The sequence below is a fragment of the Neodiprion lecontei genome, chromosome 7, assembly GCF_021901455.1.
Source record: "Neodiprion lecontei isolate iyNeoLeco1 chromosome 7, iyNeoLeco1.1, whole genome shotgun sequence".
In the NCBI taxonomy this organism is placed as follows: Eukaryota; Metazoa; Arthropoda; class Insecta; order Hymenoptera; family Diprionidae; genus Neodiprion; species Neodiprion lecontei.
The window spans coordinates 18,149,721-18,173,217 of NC_060266.1; the positions used below are offsets into that span (position 1 = coordinate 18,149,721).

General features: G+C 34.7%; 6 protein-coding genes across 8 annotated transcripts in view; 2 read left to right on the forward strand and 4 right to left on the reverse strand.

Moving 5' to 3' along the window:
* The window catches only part of LOC107218478 (3-hydroxy-3-methylglutaryl-coenzyme A reductase), a 49,488-nt gene extending 46,931 nt beyond the window's left edge, over window positions 1–2,557 (reverse strand). The window contains exon 1 of the mRNA XM_046745038.1: window positions 2,428–2,557. The gene's annotated coding sequence lies outside the window, so the exon portion shown is untranslated. The remainder of the gene's footprint in view (window positions 1–2,427) is intronic.
* Window positions 2,558–2,592: 35 nt separating this feature from the next.
* On the reverse strand, window positions 2,593–7,473 carry LOC107218471 (protein phosphatase methylesterase 1). Of its 2 annotated transcripts, XM_015656359.2 has the most exons (8): window positions 7,248–7,472; window positions 6,556–6,748; window positions 5,832–5,941; window positions 5,486–5,719; window positions 5,278–5,343; window positions 4,396–4,730; window positions 4,035–4,167; window positions 2,593–3,755 (listed from the first exon to the last, which is right to left on the reverse strand). In XM_015656359.2, the coding sequence occupies exons 1-8, from the start codon at window positions 7,319–7,321 to the stop codon at window positions 3,737–3,739; spliced, it is 1,164 nt and encodes a 387-aa protein (XP_015511845.1). In that variant the 5' UTR covers window positions 7,322–7,472; the 3' UTR covers window positions 2,593–3,736. The 2 variants fall into 2 exon arrangements, with proteins under 2 accessions (XP_015511845.1, XP_046600997.1); XM_046745041.1 differs by lacking the exon at window positions 5,278–5,343 and having other exon boundaries at window positions 7,248–7,473.
* A 414-nt stretch (window positions 7,474–7,887) lies between these two features.
* Window positions 7,888–12,398, forward strand: LOC107218494 (telomerase reverse transcriptase). 2 transcript variants are annotated; one of them, XM_046745040.1, is made up of 11 exons: window positions 7,888–8,225; window positions 8,309–8,438; window positions 8,739–8,887; window positions 9,036–9,610; window positions 9,766–10,088; window positions 10,161–10,360; window positions 10,460–10,713; window positions 10,899–11,092; window positions 11,258–11,473; window positions 11,626–11,876; window positions 12,112–12,398. In XM_046745040.1, the coding sequence occupies exons 3-11, from the start codon at window positions 8,791–8,793 to the stop codon at window positions 12,264–12,266; spliced, it is 2,265 nt and encodes a 754-aa protein (XP_046600996.1). In that variant the 5' UTR covers window positions 7,888–8,225; window positions 8,309–8,438; window positions 8,739–8,790; the 3' UTR covers window positions 12,267–12,398. The 2 variants fall into 2 exon arrangements, with proteins under 2 accessions (XP_046600996.1, XP_015511874.1); XM_015656388.2 differs by having other exon boundaries at window positions 7,900–7,934; window positions 8,022–8,438.
* Window positions 12,399–12,528: 130 nt separating this feature from the next.
* On the forward strand, window positions 12,529–17,113 carry LOC107218474 (CWF19-like protein 2). The gene is made up of 11 exons (XM_015656363.2): window positions 12,529–12,977; window positions 13,143–13,328; window positions 13,633–14,067; window positions 14,153–14,770; window positions 14,858–14,981; window positions 15,064–15,212; window positions 15,478–15,543; window positions 15,632–15,937; window positions 16,028–16,183; window positions 16,502–16,684; window positions 16,819–17,113. Exons 1-11 carry the CDS (start codon window positions 12,891–12,893, stop codon window positions 16,963–16,965), a joined length of 2,457 nt encoding a protein of 818 aa, XP_015511849.1. The 5' UTR covers window positions 12,529–12,890; the 3' UTR covers window positions 16,966–17,113.
* An 82-nt stretch (window positions 17,114–17,195) lies between these two features.
* On the reverse strand, window positions 17,196–20,527 carry LOC107218473 (retinoblastoma-binding protein 5 homolog). Its single transcript, XM_015656362.2, has 7 exons — window positions 20,385–20,527; window positions 20,285–20,310; window positions 20,029–20,201; window positions 19,381–19,609; window positions 18,249–18,704; window positions 17,580–17,988; window positions 17,196–17,346 (listed from the first exon to the last, which is right to left on the reverse strand). Exons 1-7 carry the CDS (start codon window positions 20,401–20,403, stop codon window positions 17,261–17,263), a joined length of 1,398 nt encoding a protein of 465 aa, XP_015511848.1. The 5' UTR covers window positions 20,404–20,527; the 3' UTR covers window positions 17,196–17,260.
* A 1,317-nt stretch (window positions 20,528–21,844) lies between these two features.
* Window positions 21,845–23,058, reverse strand: LOC124295356 (THAP domain-containing protein 1-like). Its single transcript, XM_046745043.1, has 4 exons — window positions 23,037–23,058; window positions 22,624–22,866; window positions 22,381–22,556; window positions 21,845–22,177 (listed from the first exon to the last, which is right to left on the reverse strand). The coding sequence occupies exons 2-4, from the start codon at window positions 22,818–22,820 to the stop codon at window positions 22,080–22,082; spliced, it is 471 nt and encodes a 156-aa protein (XP_046600999.1). The 5' UTR covers window positions 22,821–22,866; window positions 23,037–23,058; the 3' UTR covers window positions 21,845–22,079.
* Window positions 23,059–23,497: the final 439 nt, after the last annotated feature.

A 23,497-nucleotide genomic window follows, 5' to 3' on the forward strand; every position in this document is an offset into this window, starting at 1 on the left:
TAACGATTTGAGCATATGATAATCTTGTGCGTGTAAATTTCAACTGGAAGATGGCATGGTATTGAATTCTTGCGGTATGTGAGGGAAAATTTTTATCAGACAAACAGAAATAGTTTTTAAGAAATATTATACCATAAACTTACAAAATGGCAATGTGAATAAATTAAATTTCAACAACAGGATGTGTAATGAGTATGCTGATTATTGCATTCACTATCTCGTTCTAGTTCCCTGTAAATTAAGAACATGCCGTGTAACAAGATAAGATTTTTTTTAAAATGATCATTGATCATCAATGGTATCCAAACATTCATTTTCTATTTATCGTACACATTGACGTGAACATTGCATAAGAACAAGGAAGTAATTTCTTACAAATGTTTATGCCAGGTGATAATAAGTCAGTCTGATTGTTTTATGGCTGTTGGAGATGTTTCGAAATTGAATATTCTGTTTTGAATATAAGTATGAAATAATAAACGACTCAATTCAATTTCAAATATCGTTCAATTACAGGCTAATATTTTTTTATTGTATTGAATTACTGTGGAGTGAAACCTGTGATAGGATTAGCCGACTTGTACTAAAGTACTGTTTGAAACACATTTAATTTCCTATGCTGACAATTTTTACCAAATATTTAACGGCGATGTAACGTTATTTGTTAAAAAATGAAAAGAAGAACACTGTTAAATTAATGGAATATCGAATACTCAAATACTATTTTATTATCATGTTTGCATCGTTGAATATTTAATTTTAAAACATTGCACCGATATAGATTATTATCAACAAATGGCATCGTTGAATTGACTACTAAATAAAAAGAAAGCGTGTTTCAGTGACTTTGTATAATATAGTGTTCTGCATAAAATGAGCCGTCTAGAGTGAAATCGAACGGATCCAACGATTTTGAAACTATTTAAAATAAAGTATTCATGTTTAAGGATGTACTGGCTGTACATTCTCAACCAAAAGTGAGTCTCTTCGACAATATTTGTTAATTTGAGTTAAGATAAAAATCGGAAACAAATCAACTACAATATAGACAGTAAGAAAAGTAAATCTCAATAATAATGATGCCTAAAAGTTATAAATAAATTGTTTAAACGAAACATTATCTAACAAATTTTTAGGGATTGTTTTTATTTGACACGTGAAATGAATTCGTTGATTCCTCTAAATACACATGAATTTTTAAAGAATTTTCTCATTGTTTAGAGATTTCAGTTTTTGGAAAATTGTAAATTTTGACAAATGGAGGAAAAACCGTGAATTTTGCATACGATTTCATAAAAACGTTGTGCATTACAATAAGAAGTTTCCAGGGAATTGAACAAATAGATTCACAAATACAACCTTTACAAATTTTCGAAAACGGAAATTTCAAGTTTGCGATAAAATTCTTTAAAAATTCATGTGTATTGAGAAAAATCAATAAATTCATTTCCCATAGCAAAAAATTGCCTACAAATTTTTTAAACAATTTTTTGTTCAAACAGTTTATTGGCAGCTTTTCAGCATTATTATTCTTCAAATTTAATTTTCTCATCGTCTTTATTGTGGTTCATTTTTTTTTCCATTTTTATCTTATCATAAAATATTCAATATTGTCTACAACACTCACTTTTGTTTGACAATGCATAGTCAAAGTATACATAAGCCTGTGTCATTAATTTCCGTATCTTCTATTGTCATATTCTGATAGATATCTTCGTAACTTGCAAAAACAATAATTTAACTATTTATTCATGTATAAACAATCTTGTAATGAAGTAATGAAAAACATTTATTATCGGCCAACTGACATCCTTAACTTGCATGGCTAGGAAGGGGATTCGACGTGTCTAATAACAATTAGTTTTAGGAATAATTGAACGCCGATGCCATAGTTATGTGACTCTTTTTGAGTGAACACTTTCAAGCAGGAATGAAAAAATGAGAAATAATGAACTGGCTGCAGGGTATCAGGATTTGTAAAAGCGAAAGAAAGGCAGAGAGGCAAATACAGAGTGTTTACTGCAGTCGAATTTTTGTTCTCCAGGATAATGACAGGATAATTCCAGAATTTGTGGAAATTTAGGGTACAGTAAATACCCTGTAGATAAAGAAAAAGAGATATACACAGAAATGGAGATAGAAAAAAGACAGGAGAAACAAATTAGCGCGGACAGGTTGATTAGCAAATGTTCATTGTGTTTCCGCTTCTGGTGTCAAGTCGCAAACGGTATGCCGGGTATGCAGCTCAATTTTGAGGAATACGGTACGCAGAAACGGACGTAACATACCTACGTAACATGAAATGAGGTAACCTAACCTAACCTGACGTAACCTAACGTAACGTAACCTAACCCGACCGGGTGAATCTAACCTAAAAACGGTAAGCGGTAAGAAACAATATCCATGCGTGTATAGTAAAAAACTCACCACTTGACGTGCACAAATCAGTGGAGCTGGTATTGAACTGTGACAATCACTGTATAAAACGTTCTGACTATCGGAGGGGAGGATTTGATGAACGAAAAGTTGAAGAAGAGTTTATAAAACTTCATATTATACGTCCTTAAAACAACACTTTTTTAATCTGTAGCGTTAACGGTCCATTATTGCTTCTGATTTTTAGTATATTTAGATTTTTTTTTTTTTGTTCAACACAGTCACTGGTAACTGCACAAGATACAATTGTAAACATACATGTGATGCAATGGCGAAAACTTAACTATCAATAACCAGTTCACGGCATCGCGGTTATGTTAACAGAAGACGATTGAAAAATATCGTCTGCTCTGAACATAAGCAATATCTTGGTTGGAGGCATGTTGGAGGTGACCACATTTCCATCTTGCGGTTGAATCTCGATTCGCGATAAGGGTGGAAGCAAAATTTCATGGAAGCGATAAGCAGAATGCAGTAAGTTATTGCGCATGTGCCACGGCTTTTACAGAACCCACAGCGCATGCGCAATTTAAGTCGGATAAATAGCATGGTCGGTCAGATTCGTCAGTGTGATAAGAGTGATGCGAGGGTAACCGACACTCCGATATCATAGCCGTTGTTAAACGAGAGAAAGCAGCTCTATCGGGATTTTCTGGAACTATGAAAACTGGACAACAGTGGACCGACCATGAAGAATGCGGCGGATAATACAACCCGTTGGAGTGGTTCAACAAAATTTCGTAGAAATATTCTACTACCTTACAATCGTTGATAAGGCGTTTTTCTGAACCAATTTGTGCGAATTATTCTAAGAGATTATCAACTGAAAATATTAGACCTTAGTTGATTAATCTACCTATTTTCAGTAAAGTTCTATTTGAGGACATTGTCAATGGACCCAATTTTTCAGTTACGCACTAGGTGTGCATGATGTATTTTCTTGTGTAAAGAATATTTGAATGCGATTGTTTGATGTATACTTATTATCAATAGTTTGGTGAATGAGATTTTTTTTAAATCAATAAATAAATAAATTCGAATAAATTACAAATATATCATTCAAAGCGAGTATTATTGGTTATTTAATTAGGATAATATTGATGATCTCCATGCAGATCTCGTAGTTTTTTAAATTTATTTACATGCGTATAATACGGTTCTATACACATATGATCAATTGAGAAGATGAAATTTCAAAAAAATGATTCTTTTCTGATGTTTCTGTTTTGTTTTGCGATTTTTTATCTCGATATACTTGGTCGTCGTAGATCCGGTTGACAGCACTGCACCAAGCATGCATTTAATAAGCCGGTAGCGTTCTTCCAAAAAAGAAAAAAATAATTTAAATTCAATATAGGTCACTATAACTAATCTGAGAATTAAATTGTCATTCACGTTCACTCTCTTTTAATTAAGCCCAAAGAGCAACGAATTACCAAAAATATGTTTAAAAAAAAAAATGTATAACTGTCTGGAAATTGGCTACAAGCTACTTCAACAAGAATGATGATTGTGTTTCGAGAAATTGTTCACATTCTGAGTCCACGTGGATAGTTTACATAACTCAATATGCCTATGTTCAGTTTAAGAATAATTACCGTGAAAAGTCTGAGGCGGGTTCAGCAAATTTATGCCTGACCATAAACGATGCTACAGCTTCCGCCACTTTATCTGGAACATCCTCATGTACCGCATGACCACAGGCAGGAAGCACTTGCATTTGAAACTTGCCTAACAGAAAAAAAACCATTGAAAAACGGTTAGTAAGGCGGCCAAATTTCCATAAAACAGTATCAAACAATCTATAACATGAACAATACTCAATTATAAATTCAAATATCAATTACAACAATTACTGTTTCAGTTTGTTATGCAATGTTAATGCAAGGAATTGTACCTAATATTTTTACTACATAAGAAATTTATAACCATTTTTTAATGTTATAGCTGATCTCCTACCTTGCATTTGACCAACTGTAAGTTCCCTGTCGAGTCTATCTACTCCTGCCAGTAGCAGCATTTTGGGTGCCGAGACGTTCAGAAAGGCTGCAGACAAACCTTGGAACCAGCCTGACCAATGCTGTTCCGTTTTCCCCAGATCTATTCTCCACGTGTAATTTTTATTGCTGGAAGTGGCAGCCGTTGGAGAAGTGACTGTTGGTGGTGACATGGCCAGAGGTTCTTCTTCTGGGATTGCGTCGTCCCGCTGTGGCACTGGTTCCACATTATTTGAGTGGTCATGTGAAGCCAATACTGACGGAATATCGTGTGTTGCTAACTTGCCTGTTTTCGTACTGAAAAAATGTTGACGTACATTCATTAGCCTCCGCATAAAATAGAATAGTTGCATCTATGAGAAGGACTTGCTTGCATCTATGCACACATTCCCATTGTTCACCCAATTTACTATGCATTCATTTTTATTTTTTTTTATGTTACACGCAAAATGTTGTTTGGTACATAAATTTGTTAATAAATTCACAATATGCTTATCACTCCGAATAACTCTTAAATAAAGTTATTGGTTTTCTTTTTCAAATACTGGCATTTGACTTTCATTAGAGTATACAGGGTGACCCAGGATTATCGTCTCATAGGCTACCAATGTGTCCTTTGTAAAAATATGCGTCGCAAACATTTTCCATCTTTGTCGCAGATTTGGTTGACGAATGTATTAGTATCCTATGAGACGATAGTCCTGGGCCAGCCCGTATAATACTGTAGTGAAATTCCCATATTTTATTTACTCATGACCAGAAGGAATACTGCAACTCTTCGAAAATGATTCAATTATAAGAGACAAGACTTGTTCTATAAATTGTTTAATCTCTTATACCTTACTTTTTTATTTGCCCAGGAACAGATACTTTGGCCGAATCGATATTACGGATTTGCCCACTGCGTATACTGAAATAAACAGAAAAAGATTGAATAAAACAGTCACAGCTACTAATTCTTATTGAGAAATTTCATTACCTACAGATTTCTTTATCAAATTCCCAATGAAAAAAAATCCCAGTACACAAAATGAAAATAAAATAAAACTGACCACCATTCAATTGCTTGAGGTATAGTACTGAAACTGCTTGGTCGAGATCTGAGGAAACTTTGCATAGATGTGAGAGCATCCATAGCTGTTCCTTCAACAACGTCAATTACAGCCATCCCAGCAATGTTTGGAATCAGTGGAGCCGCGCGAACTGCTACAGCGCCTCCCATGCTGTGACCAACTAATATTACAGGGGAGTTGTCAGTAGTTGCCTCTATAATTGCTGCTACATCACTGTACGAAAACGTATTCAATTATTTCATAGTTAAAATATTGGTGTGGCAAAATTAACACATGCAATCACCTTACTAAAGAAAACCTAATTATATCTAATTTTTTTCATTACCATGCTAACGAATCTGACGATAGATCATCGTCGTTTGTTGTATGTGAATCTCCGTGACCTCGCAAATCTATTGCCATTACTTTACATATCACCATCGTCATTATTGACTTCTGAAATAAGTAACATAATTATAATTGAGACATAAGTAGATAATAATTAATGAATGATACTGGAGATAAGTGTAAATTTTGGTATAGCATATTAATAAAGCTGATCCCTCGAACATCAAATTTGAACTTTTTATGGACAATTATTATAATCAAAATGTTCCAATCGTTAAAAATCAATAACATAGAACTAATTCATGCATTTCATTGTAATATCGAATTATCTCCGCATCAGAGTATGGACATAACTTGAAATAATATCATTTTGAAGCTTTTCGCCGCAAAACAAATTGCATTACTTTTCAAAAACGTTTGCACTTACAAACTATAATGAGAATTTTAATCTTCATTAAAGACGATTTAGAATAATAAGAAAAGCTCCTACATTCGTGTTTAATGATCACCTCGACGCATTGCAAATGTTGAATGGAAATTTCAATCAATTTTGTACACTGTAATTACCAGTGAAAATGAAAATCTTTCATGTTTGTGCATAGCGGAAGACGCACATCTGTTAATTGGAACATTACAAAACAAGATTTTTTATTGAAGACAACATGGCCTATGCTGATTATTCAACAGCTCAAAAAAGTGTAGTAATTGTTATACTGACGAACCGTAAACTCCGCCCATGTCAAAGCACTGAAGCCCCCGCCATGAAGCAGAACTAAAATTGGGCCTTCATTTCCCTTGGTATAAATGTGGAACGTGTTCTCCTGAATTTTAACATCTTTAGACTCGTCAAAATATGGATGCCACTCGACAGGATCGTAGTCCCGCTTTCGTTGAAAGGCTCTTGATTTGCAGGCTCTGAAGAATACATACATAATCAAACAGAGTGAATGTAAAAGTGAAGGAATCAAGTTGAACGATTCCGCGATAGCCTTTTCTTTATCACATAAATTTCAAAAAACCAGTTAGTCATCGTATTGTAACTTTGGATATTAAGGATGGAGTTATATACAAAAATTACTGTGCATAGCAAATACTGAACAAATAGAAATCTGTGACTGACTAATTCTTATGTTATTACGTTACAACTGTGCAAATCAACGAATGCTAGAAACAATCAGTGAAAACGTAGAAAAAAAACAGGGACTAGAGAAAATCAACTCAGTGACGTGCAGCTATTGACTGATATTAGATACGTTATTGCAATACAGGTACATAAACGACGTACTGAGTCTGGCACCCTTGTTGACAGCAAGCAGGGAGCCTGTTTGCTTGCATATTATAAACTTCAAATGAACATAAGCAACGAGTTTGCGATAGGTTATGGTAAATTAAGGGTTATTGTGTGACAACTAACCTAGAAGGCATACCGAAATCAAGGCCTGACGGTGGCAACTTGGATTTCAAAATCGATTTTTGTAGTGAAGACATCGCCGCCGTACTTTTCCAACAATGATCTCCAGTTATTATCGATTGATATTCGCGGATTAATGTGATATCTCAATTGTTTCGTTCGTGATATCTACCCCAATCCAAATGACAGTGATCAACACAAGACAAATTATCCTGCAGATATCAAATATAGGTATGCAGCACTGTTATATATACATTCAATATACAAAGCGTGAGTACCCACCTGCATTACCGATCGTCGATAAGGAGATTTTTTTTCTACTCATATCTTCAATTTTGTTTAATTTTACCAATCATACCAACCAATGCTCAAATTATACCCCCCATAAATTATATCATTAGTTAACCATATGCCTGGTTATTCTTTTCGCCAGTTCTTGGGACAAAGTGATCTTCGGCAATTTTCTTAATTCACTGTGTTCTGTTGCTAATTTCTAGTAGAAAAAAACACCAATTCCTTTCATCTGAAACTCAATACGTCGAGGTTAGGCACGATGGGGTAGAGGACTCTTCTTGTAACTTCCGTAAGCATCTTTTTTCAAATTACCAGCTGTTAGTAAGGCAGGATTACCGTTACCCTCAAATTTCATTGATACGCAGGTAGACCTAACGGACCTTACTGCGTGTACAAGTCAGTGCAGAACTAATTACCCTAGTCATAAACATTCCTTACATGTAGGCTCTTCTACAATGAACACCTACATTTGATGTTCTACAGTACATAAACAAAAGGACTAAAGGCGCTGTGATTCCTGAAATTGCTTGAAGGATGTTCGATCTGATCACTGAAATTATGTTGTGATGAGTATCCAATAGAGATCTGTGATCCAATTATACTGCTATAACAATTGAAAAGGATGTTGAGTGAATTTCGCGAGTTCGTGGATTTTATCCAAGAAATAACAAGCGATTACCCCAGCAAGTTGGTTGAATTTTTTCGGGACATATTCATTTACGTTCCTGACGATAAAATACCGCCAAAATTTGAATACATGTGCCCTGCAGCTACGAAACCCACGGCGTTAACTGTTTCACTTCAGAAATATTTTGCCAACCAAACTGAAGACTTCTGCGAATTAACGTACAACGAAGGTTGGGATCAGTTGGAAGAACACTTGGGACCTGATCTTTTGCGGTTGGTCAAGATTTATCTAGTTTTTCAGTTCGAAAGAAGGAAAGCATTTGTGTATTAGTAGAATGTCTGTAGTTTGTTTCTTCTACTAACAATTATGTTGCGGTCTTCATGCATTCCGTGAATTCGTCAGACCTTTATAGTATTTTGAATGATTGCAGCATCTGTGGTCAATAATTTGAACATTTGTGTTGATCATCGATAGTTACAATCATATATTCCATCGTTGATTGATGATCTGATTTTGAAGTATCTTCAGTTTGTATTTATTTGTACATTTCTATTTTATATTTTTTTGCATAGATTCTGTCTCACCGAGTGTATATTTGCAAAGAAAACAAATGCCGGTGCTTTCATGGTATCAAACTTATCAAATTTGTGCAAAAAAATACCAGTCAACCCTCCTGAAAAACTAAGCAAACGATTTTATCACACAGCTAAATGTCAAGAAGGTAGTACTTAATTGTTCGAAGGAGTCTTAATAAATATTTATAAGCACATATAAATATGGTTATCTGTCCAAATTGATTAACAACAGAAGGGATGAGGAAATAACAGTCACATGATTTATACGAAGATGAATCTTTCTTCGCATTACAGAAAGTACCGATGATTTACTCGTTTCCCGAGACGATAAAATTAACGAATGGGAGAAGCTGCAGAAAAATCTGATTCACTTATTTTGTCCCGATGACATAGATATTTCAACGGATGCAAATTTGTTCAAAACTTCGAGTAGTCGAAAGTTTCCAGATGGTCATGTACTAGTCAAGAAAAATAGTATGACAACTATGTCTTCCCAGGTCATCAACACACGAGTAGGAAATAAAAAAATTGTCCAGTACGAAGATTGCATGGAGCCGCTAGAGCTGCTGCTTAAGAAACTGAAGAAAGCTCATTCCAAATACAATTACGAAAAGGCGCTGAATAGACTGATTTCTTCAAACACAGTGGCTTCTAGTGGTGAGAAGACAATTGAGCACCACAATTCTGGAAATCAGCTACCACTTCCAGTCTTAAAGAAATACTTCAATAATATTTTCAACCACGTGATTCCACGAGAATTGTTTGGAAGTAACAAGAACAGAAATACTGTGATAAAAATAATTTGCCACTTGCTTGAAACACCTCAGTATCAGTCCATTAATTTGAGGTCATACATTTTAAAAATGAGGGTAAGGAAACTAAGCTAGACTAGATTACATACTCATAAAAAAAAAATAATGTGAATTAATATTGAAATGAATTGCTAATTTTAAACATGTATTTTCTGTAAAGCAGTGAAACTTGCATTGAACTGACGATCTCATAACAGCATGATTTTTTGAAGGTATCTGAAATCCGTTGGCTGGACGGTGTCAAGAACAGTGATGTCCAATGGACAATATTGGGAAAATTATTAAAATGGTTTTTTAAAAACTACGTACTAGAAATATTCCGTACTCAATTATATATAATGGTGACAAACAGTAAAAAGAAAATTTACTTCAAACAAATCGATTGGCAGAAACTGACCGCTGAATTTCTTAAGAAAATGTCACGGGACAAAGTTATCGCCAGAGTCAATGGCATCACTACTAAGGTCTCCTGCAACGGTAGGTGGATTCTTTTTCCAAAGAAGAATGGAGTGAGGCCTATTATGTCTCGAGTTGGGTAAGATTTTGTCAATTTTTCAATTGCTTATTGTGCAGACAAATTTGATATAAGATTACGCATCGTTAACAGGGGCAGCGAAGTAGGTGAAAATACAAAACTGGCTCTCTGCTTCCTGCAGCAGCTGCATATAACAAAGTATGGAGAATCAGGAAAACAAATTTTCATTGAAAAATGGCGAAACCTGGTAGATAAATTTAGGAATGAAAGGAACAAAACTGTGTACTTGGTGTGTTGTGATATCCAAAATGCTTACGGGGCGATTGATCAGAGTGAGTCTTTTTCTTCTATAAGTTGTTCAACGAGTAAAGTAAAAAATGTGAATCTCATTCTATTAGATTGCAGTTTCATTGACGTTACACTTTTATTAGATAAACTTCTGGAAATTGTGGAATCGCTTGCTCATTCAGCTGGTCCGCAACTGAGCCTCAAATGGTATAAAATATCCAAAAATATCAATGCAGTAAAGTCAAACTGCTTTAGATCAAAGAAATGCTTCAAGTATCCGGAACTCGAACTACCGGTCCACTCGAAATCAATATTTGCCTGTGGATCTGATAAGGTGGTCAAAGTCAGAACAAAAGTGTTGCTTTGTGAGATAAAAAAAAACGTACTAATGCAGAATGTAGGTAATTTATTTACACATAAATCAAGCTGGCACTAACCCTAATCATAACAATATCTGTTGTGTACTGTAAACTCGGACCCAACATAAGCTGTTGAAATTGTGAATTGGAAATTGAAAGTGATAACTTGCAAATGCTGAATTCTGTGTTACACATACTATAATTAAAAATGAACATTCTGTAGATACTTATATCAAACCAAAGGTATTTACTTCAAAAAGGAATTGCTCAAGGGGCTATATTATCGACTGCGTTATGTGACTTGTATTATGCACACATGGTAGAAACGAATCTGTCAGAATTCAAGGATAAGGGTTTACTATGTCGATATGTAGATGATTTTCTATTCGCAACAGAAGATAAAGCCTTGGCTGAACGGTATGTCTTTAAAATATATAACAGAAATAGTTCGGAAGATTGAGAACATTGTACTACATGATAATTGTCTTGAGTAAATATTATTCTTGGACATGAAGGTCAGTACAAAACAGTTTTTTTTTGTTAACGTGTAACGTGATAATTGTATTCCTTGGGATTTTCCAGATTTTTGCAGTACGTGCATAAAGGATGCCCAGATTATAACTGCAGTTTCAATGCCGCTAAGACAAGAACAAACTTACCAGGCCATGAACATACTATGAACGATATCACCTATCTAGGCTATAATATCCATCCAAAAACTCTAGAGGTAACGTCGGATTTTTCAAAAAGCCCACGATACACGACCGTTCTGTCAAAGCCACGTTATCAAATATTACAGTAAGTTTAGACGAGTTATATTTGAAACTTATATGAATTCCAATTGAAGGATCAGATCTTAACCAAAAGATGCTAATAATGTGTTGAAAATTTTTCCGCTCTATTTTGCCATTTTGCATTATCATGTCACCAATGTAAGTTTTCATTTACAGAACATTTCACAAGCGATTATCGAACTTGGCTTCGCTTAAGATAGATGGAATGGTTTTGGATCTTAAAATAAACAGCGAAGATACTATAATACACAATGTAAATTGCATGTTCAAAAGGCAAGCCGAACGCTGTCTGTGGCTTCTAAGTGCACTGTTTGATGATATATCTAGTCAGCTCAGTGAAATCTTTAAAATCATAAGGTCGACTAACTTACAAATCTTTCGACGCATACATCGGTATTTTCTGACACGTAAGTCACTCTTTATTAAAGGAATAGTGATTTACACATTGAATATACCAACTATTTTTTAAATATTTTCACAACATCCTAATATGTATTTTCTTCGTTGGTATTCCATCAGTCATTTACTACTGAAAACAAATGAATGTAAATTCTCTTGAAAACATTCCAGTTAGTTAATTTATTATTAGTTCAATAGCTATAGCAGATGTACGCAGTTATTCATTGTGCGATTATTTTTCAGATGGGTATAACTTTGAAAGCCTCGTCCCACGATTGTTGGTTATACCGTGGAAATCATATCGACAAGTATTCGGCAAGAAGCCCAGTATTCACGTCCATTTTCGGTCACTGTTTCTCAAGAGCATAAAAATGAACGAACATGACAGGGCCAATTGAGCCAGTTACAAAGTAGCCGCGTTATTGTCGCTCATTACTGTGAAAATGTTACTACAGTGCGACATTTTCTACTTGCATAATATAAGATTTTATACGAAAATAAATGAGATGCGTTTGCAGAGAATTTTTTTATTTTAATATTTGAATGAGTGCGTTTGTTTGCCACCTTTCGGAAACAAAAGGTTTGAAAGATGCTACCGGTTTGCTAATTTTTTAACATTGACAGAACATTGACAGTGGGAGACAACGGAGCAGTGGAAGTGGAACAGCTATAGATATAGGCGCATAATTTCGCCTCATTCTCCTCTACCGCCTCGATCTCCACCACAAATATCGTCAGAGAGAGAAAGGAGTACTCCCGGCATATTTCTGTCCTTTAAAAATTTGCTTCAAGCGGCTCATAAGAGCGCTCCGTCTATCATTTATAAGCTATGGGCTAGTGCTCATGTTAGTTTTGCCAACTTACAAATCCTATATCTTGACCCCCTAACCTCAAATCCTTAGCATAACATAACCTATAAACCAGTTTACGTCAACTTGACTACAACTTCAAGAAATAAATACGAAACATCGTTGTAACCTCGGAATTGCATATCACTGTGCAATTATTGAAGTACCAATACAATGTCTTGGATACAATTTGAAAGTGGTAGAGAAAAAGATGCTGCGCGAAATGCGCTTCGAGAATCACGTCAAAAAATATTGGAAAAGGTAAACAAACATTAACGAGTTTAATTTTACTCTATTTTTATTGTTTTATTTTCTCTTATACCTACTCATTACGGTAAAATTTTTGACAATTTTCAAGCGTAGTTAACAAAACTGGTTGAAATGAATTTTCGAATTTCGATCGGAATTAAAGTTTTTTCTCATTAGGCGGAAGCTGAATATCACAAAAAGCAGATACGAGAGGAACAATCCAAACTCAGAGGGGACGACAAGTGGATGCTGCCCACTGTTGAGGCTAGAATAAAGGGTGATAAGAAAGCAGCAAAGAAACGAAAAAAGGCGAAAGAAAAAAAGTCAAAGAAGAAGAAAAAAAGTCGATCAAAGTCTAGCTCTGTAGGGTTGAATTTGCTTTTGTAATGCATGATTTGACACACGATTATAATTTGGTCCTGTCCTTAATAGAATGTAGCTTACTAACAATTTTTTTTTATGAACAATCAATACTACAAATATTTTTTTTTTGCAGTAGAATCTGATAATTATCATGAAATAACAGTGAATTCTTGAGATATACTTTTCATTAAAATAGGATCCAAACAATTGCCTACTAATGAAATCATCAATATTATTGAAAACGAATAAAATTTGTACAGGGAGAATGAAAATTTTTTAATTTCGTCCCAAATTACTTGACCAGAGTTCCGAATCGAGTAAAGAAGAAGAAGATGAGGAATGGGTTGAGAAGATCGATTCAATTGGAAATAAAAGTTTGCCAACACTGACGCAACCCGAGCCTAAAATTCTAGCGCCTGCTGTGAGGGATGAATGGATGAATCTGCCAGGTTTGTTTCCCTGCGTTAATCACAATGAGGAAAAGAGATCAAAAAATGAGGAAAAGGCAGCAGAAAAAAGAGATAGGGCAAGCATAGAACAGCTTGGTAAAAGTGAAAGAGAACTCAATCCGTATTGGAAAAATGGTGGTACAGGATTACCTCAAACTGAGGATCAAAGTAACATCAATAAAAGAAGCATGATCGATGCCAAATGGTTAAGAAAAAGTCTGCAGAGAGCTGAAGAACAAGCCAATGACGAGGGAAGGAGCTTGGAAGAAGTGGCTGCAGAAAGATGGGGGGTATGCTTTACATTTCATTTAGTAGAGTCGCATTTTCTCCCTTCCAAAAAAAAACAAACACTCCATTAAGAGTTTTTTGTTACAGTCTTTGGCGAGACTGCAGTCCTTAATAGTCCAAGCCGAAAGCAAATCGCACACTGCCTCAAAAAGTAGGTATGATCCAGAAAAGGGTAAACGACAAGTTAGAAACAGAGAAGAGTCAGCCGAAAGATATTATCAGGGACGGAGAAATCGAAGTGGTAGTAGGGACAGCAGGGATTCAAACAGACATACGAATTCTGAAAGGCATAAACGAACGTCACGATCCAAGAGCAAAGAGCGACACAGAGACTCGAGAAAGGAAGGTCATAGAAGAGAGAGGTCCAGAAGTAGAGAGAAATATGTGCGACAAAGCGACTCTGGGTTTCATGAGCGTAAATTAGCATTCAAGAAACCAAGCCAAGACGAGTACTCTAATTTCGCAAGTACTAGTAAATTGACATTGTCTTCTCGTTCAACGAACTGGAAGAAACCTGAAGCTTTGAAGAGAGAAGCTGATAAGAGAAGTAAAGTTCCGCCATCCCGAAGCAAGTCAATGTCAGAAAGCGAGGAGAGTTCAGATTCAGAGACTAAGAAGAATGAAATTGAAGAACCAATTATGACTGAGGCAGAGATGAATCAGTTAGGAGCTAAAATTGTGAAATGCGAAATAATGGGAGATGATGTTAGTTATGTTTTCATTCTATAATAAGTTAACTAATGGCAATCAACTTTCAAATCACCTGTTTCTTCTATTTTTCTTTAATTCTAGGAACTGGCAGCAAAATTAAAAGCCCAGCTTGAAAAAGCCCGAGAAGCTCGTAAAAATGCCCCTGTAAAACGCACTGCTGATCGTGAGGAAACAACCGTGATTTTGACGAAAACCGATTCCAGAGGTACTGTATATTATTGGTTGAACATTATTCCATGGGAAAGCTCGTTGTTTCATTAATGTCAATCTGATTTTTCCTACTTTAGGAATGACGAGGCCTGTGGAGCCTAGAAATGAGTATCCAGAATCTAAAGATCCTCGTAAAAAAAATAAGAAAAAGAAAGTTGACACTCACGAGGCAGGACAGAGAGTTAGGTACTTTGCTGACGATGACAAATATTCAATAAAAGAAATGGTAAATATATAGAGCTTTCTATGTTAACTGGATCAGGTTTATATTGATAATCACAAATGTTGTTCTGTAAACCAATCGCGTAATTGAATAAGATACCATTCTAGAGCCGTAACTTAGCAATAGTTTTGTATTAAAACATAGGATCTGTAATACGATTGTTTCATAAAAATTGGTGACTGTTAAAATAGTTGAGTATGCAGTCTAGCTATCGTTCATAAGTAAGAATGATCAAATTAGATGATTAATAACTGTAATTATCGTACAGTTTCAGCAAGAAAAAGGCCGTTCGACCAATGAGGATGACGCGATGTTTACGAAGATTGCTTCAAAGGTATTACATTACTAAAAAGCAGGCCAGAAATTTTGAAAATTTCCTACGTTCGACTACAACATAATTTCGTCTTTTTTTATTCTTTCAGACAATGGATATGGACGAAATGTTTGAAGACAAAGTACGCTTCAAAGAAAGAGATGCAAAAGAAGACGAGCGTGATCGTTTACAGGCAATAAAACAACACGAAAAAATGACCAAGAGTTTAGACAACTGCAGGTGGTGCATAGATTCTAAGCAAATGCTTAAACATATGATTGTTGCAATGGGGTCCAAGGTCTACATGAGTCTACCGTCTCACGGATCTCTTACTACTGGTCATTGCATTCTTGCTCCAATACATCACGTCGTTTGTCAGACACAGCTGGACGAAGATGTGTGGGAAGAGCTACAGGTGATAAAACTGTAACTTCTTTCATGCTACTTTCTCTCAATGAGGCAAATATTGAATACGAATTTTCTCATTTATTACGCTTGCTTCCAGACTTTCAGAAAAGCGATTACCAAAATGTTCATGGACCAAGAAGAGGACGTTATATTTTTCGAAACTTCTATGATGCATAGGAAATTTCCTCATATGCAGTTGGAATGCATACCAATGCCAAAAGAAATTGGTGATATGGCCCCCATATACTTCAAGGTAAGTGTACAGATTTTTTGGAATATAAAGGAATTGGAGTTCGAAAAAAGATTTTCGAATTTGCAAAAAGACATGATTTTTTGGAAGTATCACTTCTTATGTCCCCTTTGACCACGCAAAATGCCCTCTTCATTCCTAGAAATATATGAAAATTTAAATTTTCAGTTTATCCAAATTCTCATCTTTTTCACGCATATAATTAACGTAATTGTTTGAAAGTCACTAAATTACACAATAATGCGTTTTATCTCGCCCTTAGAGACTCTCATTTTATACATAACAAAACGCGTAACTTACACACTTATTTTCTTCTTATAGAAAGCTTTGTTGGAGTGCGAATCAGAATGGTCTACTAACAAAAAAGTCATCGATCTCAGCACAAAAAATGTTAGAAGGTCCATACCAAAAGGCTTACCTTATTTCGCAGTGGATTTTGGTATGGAAGGAGGTTTCGCGCACGTAATTGAGGATGAAAATATGTTCCCTAAGAACTTTGCACAGGTAAAAATGACCGATATCATAATAAGAGGTTTTCTGTTCCTGAAATAGGATTTCAAAAATCAAGTCAAATTCCAGAGTGCCGTACTCAATTTTTTCGCGACTTTCATTTGACCATTACGTTTTACTGTACTTAGGAAATCATTGGAGGCATGTTGGACTTGGATCGCAACTCGTGGCGGAAACCGAAGCGCGAAAATTTTGATCAACAGAGGTCAAAAGTGATAGAATTCGCTAAAATGTGGAAAAAGTATGACTTTACTGTCGGCGATGATTCAAACTGATTTTACTCGTACAAAACCACTTGAAGGGTTAAAATGTACAGTAAACAAAAAAAAAAAATTTCAAAAGAACATTACATAATAATTTTATGTACATAGTTACTTTACGTGAATAGTGAATACCTTTTAAAATGAGCATTGTAAAAAGGAAGTAAGACTTGATTAAAGATTGATGAATATTTATCAGTGACGAAATTATTGTAGATGTAGAATGAAAAATTGTATGTGAAAGGTTGATGTTAAAATTAGGAGACAATTTATTTAGAAAACTTTACATAAATTTGGCTAATACATACATTCATTTTCCTTTCCGATGTTCAAGCCTAGGTCTACCTTTTTTTGCTGCTGGTTTGTCCTTTCCTTTGTTTAAAAGTGGATGAGTTTCTGTAAAAAAACATTATACTCCTGTACTATTGAATGACAACGCGAATGTATTAGGTATGATATTTTTGTCAAAACAAAATGATAAAATCGTTGAAAGTGGATCAAAAGTGATAAAAGCCATTTTGAAACTACAACAATAACTCATAAGTGTTTCCTTCTATTCTATAAAAACAATTCTTGGAATACTGTTAGGCCGAAATGTATTCATTTCTTGTAAAATCTTGAAAACAAACCATCGGTTGGTGCCCCTTGCAGATTGATATCATGGGAGCGATGTTTTTTTACTGGAGGTTCTTGAGGTGTGGATTGTGTGTCTTCTGACTCTTCAACATCGGGTGAAATTGGCAAAAATTGAAGTGACCCAATGTTTTCAGTTTCTTCGTCAGAACTACAAAATGCAGCCACCCTGTCAATTGCAGCTACGTCAACTTCGATTTCTTCATCTTGCGCCTCTTCCCCTTGGACCACAGACTTGTCTTCATCACTCAAATCAAACTCACTTTCTCTTTCCTCGTATTCAACATTTTCATCTAGCTCTTTGAAATCAGGAGCAAATGCTGACCAATTTTCAACCTGGTTTTGAGCCCAAATAGAAACCACTCCAGATGATATTGAAGCAATTATTGGTCTCACCGGATGCCACTAGTGAAAATAATTTTGACATCAAATTATTGACAGCAATATAGCAATATAGTTTATAATGGATTAGTAATGAAAATTTGTTTATTATACAAGTTCGTAGGAAAAAATTTGATGATGGTAATTGTTTGATAGAGAAAAACCAGTAAAATATAAAAAGGGATTTTTTGATGATAAAAGCAGTTACTGAATTTTACGTGAAAAAAAATGCTCCAGTCCGGGATTGCAGAGCTGAAAATTGGTTCAGATTGACGTGTTCTTACCACAACATCAAGCAGAAGCTCTCCTTTGGTTCCATGTAATATTTTTACTAAATTTCCAATACTTTTTTCCCAGATGTAGAGAGCATGTTGTCTTGCAGAACCAGCACAAACATATTCACCGTCTCCTGAAAAGCAACACTTCTTCCACATTGTTTTGTTGACCAAATCTTGTAATTTTTGGATAGGTTCTGGCTCCCCATCCTTGCCACAGGCCAGAACTTCCGTACTATCGTAAACTCTTATAACTCTGTCCGAAGTATTGACAAGATAACAGTCTCCTCGTCTAGCAAACTCTATACTTTTTACAGCTGTATTACTGGCTGTGCCTTGAGATATTTTGTAAGAGGCTTTAACAGCTAGACTTTCTGAGTTTAGAACTAGTATTCTTCCTCTAGCATTACCAGTAAATATGTAATCTCCTCGCCTGTTAAATGATGCTACTATATTCAAGTCACTCTGTAAAATAAACAAGGTAAACGGTTAATTAAGGTTTCTTGCTGTCGATTTGATTTAAAAAATTATAAATCAGGGCCTCATATGATATTGATATAGCTTTGACATTTCACAGAAAAAGAGGGGAAACTTTTATAAAATTGTAAAAAAAAATAAAATAAAGTAAAATCACTTTTATTTATCATTTGCATTTTCAGACCAAAAGAAGGTGAGTCAAAAATTCTTTCGAATCAATTTTTACACAATGGTACTACGTATTTCCCAGCAAAATTTTCAGTCTTTTGATATGAAAAAAAATGTGCAAAGTAGTTCAAAGCAGTTTTTCTAAGAAGTCTATCAACGGATCAATAATCGTAAGAACGCTGCTGGACTATTAGGCAACATGAGCTGTTCGGATGGAAAAAAATGAACAAATAAAAACGGAACCATTAACAAATTTGCCAAAGTCTCCACTCAAGGGAGTTGATTTACTTTCATTTAAGCCCTTAGAATATTAGAAACTTTTCATGAACATTTTACTAAGCTAATCAATGAATGGGCCAATAACCTTTAAATTACAGCTCTCATCTCATATGTCACATCAAAAATTAAAGACTGCTGATATGAGCATGACTAAATGTCAATCGTGACAGTTATTTGAGTTTCGTTTCCAGCTCTGATAAAGAGTGTAAATACATACATCTTCCTCGAGAGGTATGACCCTGTGTGTGCCTTCGATTTTTACCAAAACAGCAGCATGTCTCATGGGACAAACCAGAAATTTGTTAGCATTTCTTGGGTGAAATTGAACCTTTAATATAGGTGACGGAAATCTATATTTTTGGTCACATTCTCCTGAGAGAACATCCCAGATGCAAACATTGTTGTCTGTAGAAGCACTGAGGAGCTTATGTCCATTTCTTGACCAGCTGTGCAGACATAATATAAAATTAAAAAATACGGCAAGTAAGTATAAATGAAAGACGAAGGCAGGTAAATATTAGATGCGATGTATAACATATATATAATTGTAATGTTATTTCATAATATATTTTTCACAGTCTTTAGCAAACTGTTTCAAGAATTAAAAAATCTATGAACTTTGCCCATTTTCCAAAGCCATTCTGTCTTGCCAATTTTGTTTACAAGTTAATTTTTCATTAGTACATCAGTTCTGCTTTATGATTAAATACAAATTCCATAATTACTGTATTGAGACCAAGGCATTGGTGAAATTATCTATAATTCAAATTTACATGAGAAAAATTAAAAAAGTTTTACCAACACTCAATGTAACATGAGAATAACTTATGTTAGTGTAACTTATGCTGAAACTTTTTTTTCTTACCTTATAGAACAAACGGGATGCACGTGAGCACTGATTATCTTTGCTATGCCTCGAGTTAGAAAATCCCAAATTACTATCCTTCCATCATTGCATCCTACAGCGAGCAGTGTTCCTCTTTTATTGAACGCACAGGTTACTGCAAGAGATATGCAATCCAAAGTTCCATCGAATTCCTGGAAAAAAAGAGAGTAAATCTGTAGTATTGCAATATTAGGTTATAATACTAATAAAGTTTTACCAGAAAAAAACAACTTACTTCGGGATAATTTTGCCCAAAGGATTCTGAAAAATATATCAATTAATTCAAGTATAATATAATTTTGTGAAATGTTTACTGAATATATAAGATAGCTCACCTAATAATTCTAAATTCATTTCTTCTCATTCAATATTTTGTCAACAAGTAGCAAACAAATCTTTGGTATCTGTCGACAGCAGATATTACCGGTGTGTCACCTTAATACGACCATGGTGTCATGAATACTCTAATGAATACGACTCGAGAACAAACTACAAGGTGCAAGCGGTGAAAATCCCCTAGGACAAGAAGTGGGAGAGAGAGAGAAAGGGAAAAATAGATAGATAGATACATGGCCTTTATCTAACAGTGTTAAAATTGTTCCATGATATATAACTGCATGTAATTATTAAGAATAAACTGGAAATATTGTTAAATAAATAAAAAATATCAAACATAGTGAAAATTGTGAAAATAATAAAAATATGTGAAGGTTAAACAATGAAAAACATTAGTATTATATTTCACATATATTGCTGTCGATTCAAATTAATATTATAACTATTAGTAATAGTTAATAGCCATTGATATGATATACTTGACTTATGTGTTATTAATACTACATACTTCATAGTATAATAGCTTAAATCTGTGAGCTCAGAAAATAAATAATTTTAATAATTGTTACAGGTATGTAACAGCTTCGACCCGCGGCAATCCAACAAATGTTTTGCAAGGCCGTGGTGGGCTATCAACTTGGTCGGACTATAGAGTGCTGCCACCGACTCCTGGTAGATGGAAACTTTTTGAAAAGGTATACCTTGTAATCCAACAAATTATGAAAATGGTGAGATAAAATCAATACTGTACGATATGCAATTTCGTAAATCAAACAACACAATATATAACGCAAGGTTTATTATAAAATCAATGTCATTAACGCAATGGCCATAGCAGTTATATAAAAATTTTTAATTAAACGTAGTAATTGATGTAAAGCAAGACACATCGAGTTACTACAATTTTTCTTCCGATGGTCCTTTGCTCTCTTACTTGTCAAACATTGCAATTGCGTTATGAATCACCTACAATCACTGATATATATATACACTGGATTGGATATTACCGTATACTCTACGTGTAAGCTCGTGTGTCCAATTGAACACTTGAATTTCCGCCATCTTGTACAGAAAGTTGTCACAGAATGCGCGCTAGATTTGAACTGCGTAAAATATGCTATTTAAATCTAACGATATATTCGTCACACAAAAAAGTTTTTGACGAGTAAAATAATGTTTGATACATTAAATGAAGAACAAATCATTTTTTCGAAGGTATATTATTATTTACAATTATATGATGTAAAAGATCATTAAATAATATGACGAAAAACTTGTATTTAAGCGTGATTTTTCTTTATGTTCAAAAGAAGTCCTCAATTCTAAGAAGTTTCCGTCCATTATCCTTTATCCTATGGTGGGCTGAATTTCATACGGATTATTCAAAAATTTGTATAACACTAATTCAACCGTTAGGGAATTCATTTACCATCCATTGATCATCAAAGTGGAGCTTAAGACATGTAAAAAAAGTTTTGAATTAAACTATATCGAATTGGGTGAGTAAAAACTTTATTCAAAAATATGGAGAATAAAACATTCCTTGCAAACGTTAAGGAATTTTTATAGAGTTGCGTGCGATAAACCAAAACAATATAATTAGTAGTATCAATCCACAATCCATTCACATGAAGAAAAAGTTACAAGCACAATCAAAAGAAAATAAAAAAGATGTACATATCTGAGCATGCAAATCAGGTACAAATGTGTAGGTGCTCATGTAATTTGGTTACATTCACTGTGGTGGGCCGATTGGATTCATCCTGAAATTCGGTCTGCTGCAAGTTTTCACCTACAGATAAGTTACTAATAAATAACGACAATGGAAATACACAGAAATGTGTCACACACGATTTTTCTGTAACAGAGCACTTTATAATCTGTAGGTAATTAACCGCTTCGACGACATTGACGCAATAGTGCATCACATCAACGTGTCTTTATGCACACTGAGTTTTCTCTGACCTAAAAGGGATTAATAGTTTCAGATCTTACCAAATAACGTTGGGATACTGCCTTTTCGTAAAGTTATATAATTTTTACTTTTCTTCTGAAAGCAAGAGAGTTCAAAGTGGTCGGAACACAGAAAGCTATCACTTGATGGAGACCACGGACCAATGTTTATATTTGCGATCCACTGCTTCATAATATCAGGTTCATCCAATGGGAACCTACATAACAAGCAAAGTTTAAATTTATTAATTCACACGTTATGTTGCATTGAGTAACGGTACTTACTTGAAGAATGAATAGCCACGTCCATATTCCCTTAATCGGTGACAAGATGAACACTCTGATTTTGGGTTGTCAAATATAGTTGGTACACTGTTCTTTTTCAATGTAATTAGGAATCCTGTCCTATCAAAGCAGTCATTTGTAAAATGAGCCGAACACAATGTGCTATTTCGGTTTGGCTTCCAGTCCTTCCTCTTCATTTCTTTTAACCACTGCTGAAGGCGCAACACATCTTTCACGGGAAATCTACATATCGAATTATAATTTAATCCCTGAGTCAATAATACCCGAGTTTTCAATTTCAATTATAATCAGATCGGTTCATAATTCAAATATTGTGAATTTTTACTGACACGATTCGTACGTTATAATACTCGTTAAATATAATTAGTAAATACTTCGTATGCTGACATAACCTCTGCAAGTTATCATTTGCAGAACGCTTCAGCGCTGTATACTCACTTGTGAAATGATAGCCCACAATATTTTCATTGCTTTGTTTTGCAAAAAACGCAGGTACTCATTGTTACCTCAATAATTGTTACTGTAATTTTCCAACACAATCGATTATATACACATACATATATCACGTATATATTTATATATATCTGAAGTGACAAGAATCTGTACAAAATGGCTACCGTTCAATTGGCGTGACGGCACCACGCTTAAATCCAATCCAGTGTATATATATATCAGTGCCTACAATGGACCAACGACCATTGCCGGTACGGAAAATTGGCACTGTGATAGGACAAACTCCCGGGACCAGTGCCTAACTACAGTCGGTTTTTTTTGGGAATTTATTGTTTCAATTATTACAGACAACCGAGAGGCGATTTAAATAAAAAAACTCATTTGAGTGTTAATGAGGGGC

Bases quoted from the DNA above. Each gene is read 5' to 3' on its own strand.
- LOC107218471 (XM_015656359.2), bottom strand. From the start codon at position 7,321: ATGTCTTCACTACAAAAATCGATTTTGAAATCCAAGTTGCCACCGTCA. The intron at 5,942-6,555 runs GTTCGTCAGTAT...TACTTATTTCAG, and splicing joins TGACATGGGCGGAGTTTACG to AAGTCAATAATGACGATGGT. The intron at 4,168-4,395 runs GTAGGAGATCAG...TTTTTCTGTTAG, and splicing joins TACAGTTGGTCAAATGCAAG to GCAAGTTTCAAATGCAAGTG.
- LOC107218494 (XM_015656388.2), top strand. From the start codon at position 8,161: ATGTTGAGTGAATTTCGCGAGTTCGTGGATTTTATCCAAGAAATAACA. The intron at 10,361-10,459 runs GTGAGTCTTTTT...CACTTTTATTAG, and splicing joins TTACGGGGCGATTGATCAGA to ATAAACTTCTGGAAATTGTG. The intron at 11,474-11,625 runs GTAAGTTTAGAC...TTTCATTTACAG, and splicing joins CCACGTTATCAAATATTACA to AACATTTCACAAGCGATTAT.
- LOC107218474 (XM_015656363.2), top strand. From the start codon at position 12,891: ATGTCTTGGATACAATTTGAAAGTGGTAGAGAAAAAGATGCTGCGCGA. The intron at 12,978-13,142 runs GTAAACAAACAT...TTTTCTCATTAG, and splicing joins GTCAAAAAATATTGGAAAAG to GCGGAAGCTGAATATCACAA. The intron at 16,184-16,501 runs GTAAGTGTACAG...TTCTTCTTATAG, and splicing joins TGGCCCCCATATACTTCAAG to AAAGCTTTGTTGGAGTGCGA.
- LOC107218473 (XM_015656362.2), bottom strand. The intron at 20,202-20,284 runs GTAAGTTGTTTT...CTTTTTTTCCAG, and splicing joins TTGGGCAAAATTATCCCGAA to GAATTCGATGGAACTTTGGA. The intron at 17,347-17,579 runs GTTTGTTTTCAA...GTTTTTTTACAG, and splicing joins GCAAGGGGCACCAACCGATG to AAACTCATCCACTTTTAAAC.
- LOC124295356 (XM_046745043.1), bottom strand. From the start codon at position 22,820: ATGAAGAGGAAGGACTGGAAGCCAAACCGAAATAGCACATTGTGTTCG. The intron at 22,557-22,623 runs GTAAGTACCGTT...CTTGTTATGTAG, and splicing joins CGTGGCTATTCATTCTTCAA to GTTCCCATTGGATGAACCTG. The intron at 22,178-22,380 runs GTAAGATCTGAA...ACTTATCTGTAG, and splicing joins CAGTATCCCAACGTTATTTG to GTGAAAACTTGCAGCAGACC.